The sequence below is a fragment of the Apteryx rowi genome, unplaced genomic scaffold (genome assembly GCF_003343035.1).
Source record: "Apteryx rowi isolate R43461 unplaced genomic scaffold, aptRow1 scaffold_1367, whole genome shotgun sequence".
In the NCBI taxonomy this organism is placed as follows: Eukaryota; Metazoa; Chordata; class Aves; order Apterygiformes; family Apterygidae; genus Apteryx; species Apteryx rowi.
The window spans coordinates 8,454-16,354 of record NW_020447605.1 but is presented as its reverse complement, the minus strand read 5'-3'; the positions used below and the strand labels follow the sequence as shown (position 1 = coordinate 16,354).

At 63.7% G+C, this 7,901-nt stretch overlaps 1 protein-coding gene across 20 annotated transcripts in view; it reads left to right on the top strand.

Moving 5' to 3' along the window:
- The first annotated feature begins 1,764 nt into the window (after window positions 1-1,764).
- LOC112961693 (poly(rC)-binding protein 2) overlaps window positions 1,765-7,901 on the top strand; it is a 10,665-nt gene continuing 4,528 nt past the window's right edge. For 15 of the 20 annotated variants that reach the window (XR_003252083.1, XR_003252082.1, XM_026057120.1 and 12 more), the window contains exons 1-7: window positions 1,766-1,923; window positions 2,453-2,476; window positions 2,585-2,617; window positions 2,994-3,110; window positions 4,891-5,022; window positions 5,685-5,813; window positions 6,428-6,502. Coding sequence is in view for 18 of the 20 variants with exons in the window: in XM_026057120.1 (XP_025912905.1) it covers window positions 1,855-1,923; window positions 2,453-2,476; window positions 2,585-2,617; window positions 2,994-3,110; window positions 4,891-5,022; window positions 5,685-5,813; window positions 6,428-6,502 (579 nt within the window). In the remaining 2 variants the exon portion in view is untranslated. Of the gene's footprint in view, window positions 1,924-2,452; window positions 2,477-2,584; window positions 2,618-2,993; window positions 3,111-4,890; window positions 5,023-5,684; window positions 5,814-6,427; window positions 6,503-7,901 lie in introns of all 20 variants that reach the window. The other 5 variants (XM_026057118.1, XM_026057115.1, XM_026057105.1 and 2 more) reach the window with 1 other exon arrangement.

Here is a 7,901-nt window from a genome sequence, read left to right as displayed (position 1 = left end):
AGCCCCGATCCCGGTCTCTGCTCCCCCCACTGTGAACCGGCCCAGTTTGGGGCTCTCCGGCCTCGGGGCTGGTTTTTTTTGCCCTACTACGGTGATGGGCCAAGTTTGGAGCCGTGATTCCCCCCCCTGCCCCGGCTGCCCCCAGGATGGACCCATTTTGGAGCCGGTTCCCCCTCGATGAGCCGAGCTTGGAGCCGGGATCTTGGCTCCGGTGGGAGGGCTCCGGGTTGGCATTTGATCCCGATACCGGCGTGGAGGCCGGGCCTTCCACGTGCTGGGCTCGGTGGTGACGAGGCCCCGGGGGGGGGGGGACGGGACAGGGCTCCCGGACGGAGGTAAGGAGAAGTTTGGGGGAAGTTTTCCCGCTCTTGGCTGTGAGGAAGCAGCCCCGCCGCAAGCCGGGACCGGACTCGCTGCTTCCCGACGGCCTCAGCCCGCCTCGCGCGGCTTCTTTTCTCCCTTTAAATAACCCCCTGGCAGGTTTGGTCGGCTCCTTTTGTCCCCGCTGGGCCGCTCCGTGCCGAGCGACGCGGGCCGTAGCCGACCGAAGCTTGTTCGACTGGCAGAACCGCTGCCGGAAAAGCAAATTAATGTTAACTCCGGCAAAGTGGGACGCGGCGGTTCGCTGAACTGGTGGGAGGAGGAGTGGGCTCGAGCCGTAGAGACGGCAGCGGTGCCAGCGAGACTCCTGCCACCTCCGGTGAACCGGCAAACTCGTAAACAGTAAACTCGTGGGCTCGGCTCTAGATTTCTCCGCTCGGCTCTGCCGCTGCCAGGCTTTCGGTTCCTGGGCCCCGCTTTCCAAAGTAGGAAGCGGGCGCGTTTCTATCCAGCAGGATGTCATGTGAAGTTTTATTGAGGCCGTAACGACTTGCTACGGCAGAAATCTGCGCCAGTAGCTTCCCCTAAAAGAGCATTAGCCCGGAGCGAGGCAGCGCTGCCCAGTTGGCACCATCCCCTGGGAGATTAATCCCCCTGCCCTTGCCCCGCTTTGCCTGGCTTGTTTCTTCCCCGGGCTTGGTTAAACTTTGATGAGGCGCTGACCAGCCGGACAACGTACCGAGCTGGGCTGATGAAAGCGGAGCGGGGCCCAAAAGGAGGGTTTTTGAAGTTAAACGGATGATTAGCCGCCGCTGCTGGTCTCTGGACGGCCGCGGTGTTTTGCAACTGCCGTCGACTTTAGTTCGCAGGTTGTTTGAAACCTGATCGTGTGCTCGCGTGGCCTTATCTGCTTTGAGTAAATCGACTTGGAAACTAGTCTTAAAGGCCTCTAAAAGCGCGTTTACGGAGCACAGATAACTTTTCTCTATAGCCCAGCTCCCCAAGGGGGTTAAACTCCCTTCCGCTTAGGAGCGGGGCAGTCTGGTGTGCGTCTCCGCACAGCTGCTGAGGAGAAGTTTGTTATAATCTAGATCAAGGTGTGTTGCTTTCAAGTAGAGGCAAGTCCTTGAAACCGTAGGCAGAGCCCTTCTGCGAGGCGCAAAGGTGGCTGGAGCCCTGGTCCGTGGGAGCTGGTAGACCCGTGGGAGGCAGGCAGGCAGAGCGGCGGAGAACGAACCAGCGCCGGGCGGTTGCTCAATGCCTAAAACGCCCTAAACCTGCCAGGGGGGCTATTAAGAAGGAGAAAAAACTGAGGGGGGGCTTGACTCCGTCTGGAGCAGGGACATCCGGAGCGCTCGGCGGCTGCTGTCGGTGTCGGAAATGGGCCAGGACGGATCGGGGAGAGGCGGCAGCAGCAGGGGAGGGTTGGAAAAGCCCCTCCAAGACGACCCCTCTCTCGTTTGTAGCTTCTAGCGCCCAGCGACCAAAGATCTGACCCCTGACAAAGCCTGACTCGACCGAACGCAGCTCAAGATGGACACCGGTGTCATTGAAGGTGGTTTAAATGTCACACTCACCATCCGACTACTTATGCATGGAAAGGTACTCGTCCTCCCCTCCGGATGGGGTCGTGGCGAAGCCCCTGGGCCGGGTGGCAGGGGTGACCCTTCCGGCTGGCCGTTTTGGTGGCGGTAAATCATGTCAGCCCGGCGTCTCGGAGCTGCCTCCTTCTTACGGCCCTTAGCCGGTGGCGCTAGGAATGTGCTCCTTGGCACCGGGCCTGGTGCCGAATATCTCATGACAATTGAGGCAGTGCTTTAAAAGCTCAGTGCATCAATTAAAAAAAAAAAAAAAACAACAACAACAAAAAAAACAAAAATACAGCTGGGGGTGGGGAGGAGCGACCCGAACAGGGAGTTTGGCTGGGAGCGGAGGTGTCCGTGCGACCTGGGGGGGACGACGACCAGGTGGAGCGATAGCTGGGGGAATCCGAGGAACTTGTTTTGCCTTCGAAATGAGCATCTTTCCCAAGAACGAGCTCTCCAGCGTCCCAAGGTGGCGACTTGGGACCAGGAGTGTTGTTTTTTTCCTTTTAAGCACTTACTAATAGCTGCTTTTGTTTCCATCCCAGGAGGTCGGAAGCATCATTGGGAAGGTAAGGGAGCACCCAACCCCTCGCCCTGCCTCCCTCTGCCCCCCTTCTTGCCCCGTCCGGCTCACGATAACGCTTCTCCCTTCTCTTTTTTTCCCCCCCCCTGCACAGAAAGGGGAGTCCGTAAAGAAGATGCGCGAGGAGGTGAGTGCCGGGRGGGGGACACGGAAAGGCGTTGGGGGGCCGCGGGCGTTGGGAGGAATCCGCAGGCCGCGCGGTGCCGCCAGCTCCGGCTCCGGCAGCAGATGGGAGCCGCCGGGCGCGGGGCATGCTGGGAAATGTAGTCAAGGCCCGGGCAGGAAGCCAAGGAGGCTAAGATGGCTGCCCGGAGCCGAGCCCCGGGGAGGGAGGCAGCTTTCCCGGACCTGCGAGGGATCCCTGGGGATCTTGCACCGCTTTAACCGCCCCGCGCGGAATCGGGTCGGGTGGGCGGACCTGCTGCTGGGGTGGGTTTGGGGGGGGGGTGCGCTGAGCGGGGCTGGTCGCCCTGATGTCCCCCCCCCTTGTTTTCTCCCCGCAGAGCGGTGCTCGCATTAACATCTCAGAAGGGAACTGCCCCGAACGGATCATCACCCTTGCTGGACCCACCAATGCCATCTTCAAAGCATTTGCGATGATCATTGACAAACTGGAAGAGGTGCGTCCCGGCCCCCCCCCCCCCCCCCACCCCCGGCCTGCTCCGCGGAGCCGTTGGCGGGCCGCAGCCCCCTCCGTAGCCATCCTTTGCCACGTCCCCCGGGCGAGCTCGCCCTGTGACGCTGCCGCGCTCAGCCCCAGAGCTTGCGGGGAAGTTGAGGCCGCTGGAGCACGAGCGACAGCGGGTTCCTGCGGGTGATTCGCAGCGTGGTTGGCAGGATGGGCTCATCCCGTGCGGGACGGGGATGTTTTCTTTCGGAGCCTGATCTTTGCCCTGCCTCGAGCAGGGTCAAGGTACAGAGAGCAGCGATAGTTCCTCGGTGTGCGCTCAGCCCTCCTTTAAGCAGCTGGGAGCTGAGCGCCGGAGCCCCGCAGGGACTTTCCTGGGCTGAAAACATGCTGCGGCYGCAAGTTAAACAGCGTAAAGCAGCTTGTGGCGAGCCGCCTCTGGCAGCGGCGCTTCGAAAGCCTCCTGGTTTTTTGCTTGCCCTCGTGGACTGTCCTCCGGTGCCACTTCCCCTCTGCCCCGCGGTCCCCAGGCTCGGTGGCTCTGCGGGCAGCGAGGGCTCGGCTCCGTCCCCTCCCCGCCGAGGAGGGGAGCAGGGGGGGCCGCCGCGCAGCGCTGAATCCAGGTGACTTTCCTGGGGGATATTGGTCCCGGATAACGTGACTCCCGGTGTTAAAGCCGGCTCGTGGCCGTGATGGTGAAGAGCTTCTCGGCCGGCTCTGTGTCCTTGGGGAGGCGTCAGCTCGCCCGGCCTGGCGTGGGGCGCTGTGGGGCAGAGCTCCTCGGCCCTCACCTCTCCTGGGGGTGCGTGAAAACCCTGTGGCCTTTGCTCCCCTCTGATTTGGGGTCCCTCCTTGTGAGGGGGGCCGCCCCGATGCCACCAGATCTGTCCCCGAGGCCCGTCCCCTCTCCTTGCTCAGACAATTACCTCGAAGGCTGCTGAGCCCGGAGCCGTTACTGCCGTAACCTGAGAGCTGATGTCCTCCAAGGGCTCCTCCGCAAGGCTCCCGCCCTCCTCCCCGCCTGGCAGCAGGCGTGTGGGCCGGCTCCTGCTATTAAGTTGCTTTGGGAACTGTCGGACCAGCTCGGATGCGGGATCGGCTCCCCGGAGCGGCTCCGGGGGCCTGTCCGCGGCCYGTCCAAGCGTGGCTCTTGGCTGCCGGCGCTCTGAGCGCTGGGCTCTGAGTTAATGCTTTTATTTTAGTAGGTCAGTTGAGCCGTGGCCTTGTGCCTCCCCTCCCCCTGCTGACACATGACTGCTATAATCATCGCTGGGCTTGTTTTCCCCCCCCCCCCGGAGCTGCTCCTGCCTTGATCCCCCGTTATGACGGGAGGCTCCRTGCTCAACGGGGAGCTGCGTCCGCAGGGGGGGCCCCGACGGCCTCGCAGCCCCAAGCTGGCAGCCTTGAGCGCCAGCACAGCCTGTTCCCGTGCTAGAGGGGGGGCTCAGCTGGGGCTCGACCCCGTCGGTGCCCCTGCGCTGGGCTGCTGGCACAAGTCTGGGGGGTTAAAACCCCATTTTTGCGGAGAGAGCCGCAAAGTTGCCCTTCCTCCCTCCCCGTGCTGCGCCAAGCCGTGACTGCGTCACTTCTGGGACTCTAGCGAAGTCCCGCGGAACAGGATCRGCAAGGCCCCGGGGTCACCTTGGCCCTGTCCGCCCGTGCCGGCTTCGTCCTCCCTGCCCCTCGGCTGGGCACGTCGCCTGGCCCGCGTGCCGTTTCGGCCAGGGCGCCGCGCCGAGCGGGCTYCTCTGAGTAACTCCTCTTCCTCGCAGGACATCAGCAGCTCCATGACCAACAGTACAGCTGCCAGCCGGCCCCCGGTCACCCTCCGGCTCGTGGTACCGGCCAGCCAGTGCGGCTCCCTCATTGGAAAAGGAGGCTGCAAGATCAAAGAGATAAGAGAGGTGCGTGTCAGGGACGCGCGAGGCCTGGGTGTCTCCGGGAGCGTGGCAAGAGGGGGCGAATCCTCGCCCCCGCCCCGGGGCAGCGCTGCATAGTAGAGACGTAGCATCACCCGGTCTTTTTTTAAAGACCTCCTTGTATTTTTAGTGCTCGYGAAACTGAGCCTCGGGGCAGTGTCTGGCATGGGGCAGAGCCTCCCTGCCCTGGCGCTGGCCCCTGGAGCAGGATGCCTGGGTTCCTGTTCCCTCTAGGCTCCGATTCCCTCCCCCGGCCTTTTTCCAGCTGGCGGAGGGGGGGGGAATGTGTGCCGTGAGGCCTGCAAAGCCCTCGGCTCTCCGCTAGGAAGGCGCGTAATGCCACTTAGCGCTGGGAGCTGCTGACCCTTGGCTGCCCGGAGGATTAATTCTGTCCATCTCCAGTAGAGATGAGCTTGACTTGGGTTACAGGGAAAGGCTGCAACCCAGTTTCTGCTTTTCTGCTCCAGGCTCCCAAGGACCAAATTTTTTCCAGCTAGGATTAAAGAACTTTATTTTTGGGGGGAGCAGAGGGGCAGTTTTGGCTATGTATAACCCAGCCCCGGGGCTTGTTGCTGAGGCCGCTGGATGCAGGGAGGTCGCAGCCCTCCCCGAGCCTGACGGTCTATTTTTAACCGTCAACTTTGCAGAGCACGGGGGCACAGGTCCAGGTGGCAGGAGACATGCTGCCTAACTCGACCGAGCGAGCCATCACCATCGCTGGGATCCCACAGTCCATCATCGAGTGCGTCAAACAGATCTGCGTCGTCATGCTTGAGGTAGGGCCTTCCCCGACCCCCTGCCAGGGCGCTTTCGCGGGCTTCCCTGGGGGGCRAACGGAGGGGTCCCCGCTGCCCCTTGTCCGGCTGCAGCCGTCACTGCAAACAGAAACCGCTGAGGATGGAGAAAATGCTGCTGGGGGATCAAGGGATAGTTGGGGATTATATCCTCATCCAGGTGAGGCTTGGAGGTGTCCAGCCAAGCCTAGACTGGGCAGAAGCGGCTTAAAACCAGGGTCGAGCCAGTCCTTTAGAGCCTCTCGCTGGCTAACGGTGCCGCTCGCCGCCCGGCGGTGACCAGTAGCGCTGCCCAGCACGGGTGACAAGCCAGCAGGAACGTCCTGCTGTCCCGCAGCAGTGTCCTGAGCCTCCCTCGCACGCTGCTCTGCTGCTCCCTGGGTTTCCTCCCTTGGTCCCGTGCCCAGGAYGGGGAAGAAGCGGGATTGCTCTGTGGCACTCGATGCTCATCCCAGGCTCTGCGCGCTCCTAAGCGGCCGATTTAAACCCCAAGCAGAGCGTTAGCGTGCGGACGCAGCCTCGTCCGAGCCCGGGGAGGGGATCGTTGGTGCCGGCGGCGCTCGGTGTCTAACCTCTCTTCTCTGCCCGTCACCCAGTCTCCCCCGAAGGGCGTCACCATCCCCTACCGACCCAAGCCATCCAGCTCTCCCGTCATCTTTGCAGGCGGTCAGGTAAGGCCTCTCCTCTGCTTGTGGGGTGCGGGGTGGGGAGAGGAGGGTGTCTACCAAGCTGCCACACCGCCAGCGCACATCAGCCGCTCTGCGTGCCTGTCGCCCACACCGCTTCCCCCGGCGCGGAGCGGCTCTGCTTGGCCTCGGCCTCCCAGAGCCCGCTCCGAGCTTTCCTCGCTGAGCTCGCTGAGGGATGGAAGAGGGCAGAGGTGGGGAAAGGGGGTTAACGAGGCTAATTTGGGGAGGGGGGGGGTGGTGGGGGAGGGTGACTGTCGAACAGTCCTGGAGCAACCAGCCAAAAATCCCAGTGTGATGGTGGGGATTTGAATCAGACCAAGACTCCAGCTGCCAAATCCAGTCCCGGCCCCTCTCTCTGGGGCTGGCTCTCGGAGGACTCGGTGCTACCCCTGTGGGTGACTGGCCCCAGAGGGTTTTGGGGGGGCATGTCTCTGCTCTTTGGGGTGCCGAGGCTTAGCCTGTGCCTTGGGTAGGATCAGGGTGCGGAAAGGCCTCATCTCGCACGAAGGGAGAGGGCGTCAGATAGGAGTAGCCGCCAGGTAATTTGGGATTTAGCCCCTCTTTTGCTGAGCTGGTCTGGAGGCGTTTCTCGCCTCCTGCTCTCCTGCCTCAGGGACGCACCGGCAGCAGGTAGCTGGCTTGTGCCGCCCCGTTGCCGCAGCCACGGAGCGAGACGCTGCCGCGGCCGTTACAGGCRACAGGGCTCCGTTGGGATCCCGTCTGCTGTAAAGCCCCCGAATCTCCTGACCCCCTTGAGGGGGTGTCCTCGTCCGTGGTCCCCTCGGGGCCGCTGGGCCGCTAGGCGAGACGGGAGGCTCAGGCCGGGGTGTGGGTCGCTCGTTCCCCACCCCGCGATTCCCAGGGCTGCCGTAACGCTCGGAAAAACACGGCGACTCGCACTCGGATGCATCCGCTGCCTTCGTGGTGTCAGGGAGGCCCCTCCGGGGTGGGCAGCGCAGGGCACGGGCAGCTCCGGAGCCCCTAGCCGGCCCGGGCGCCCGCTCGGCCGGAGCTGAGGCAGCGCAGGCGAGATTCGGCGTTGTCGACCGAGGCCTCGAGGCCGCGCCGACTCCGTAGGCAGGGAAAGGGGGCAGCTGCTGCCGGCCTCCCCGAGAGCCGGGCCTGACGCCGCTGTACGTCTTGGGCCGGGCCCGCTCTTGCCCCGCGCCATGCTTGTTCAGGGACGGACCTGCCGCTGTCCCCTTCCTCGCCTCGGCCCCCCCCCCACCTCCCCTTGCCCTCCCTGCCTTCTCCTTCCCTCCCCGAACCCGGTCAGCCCCCCCCACACACACACCCTTCCCGCTCTCCGACAGCTTCTCCCGCCGCTCTGCGCCCGGGGCAAGCGCCTGGCGAGTACGTCGGCGCCCCCGCGCCTCTTGCG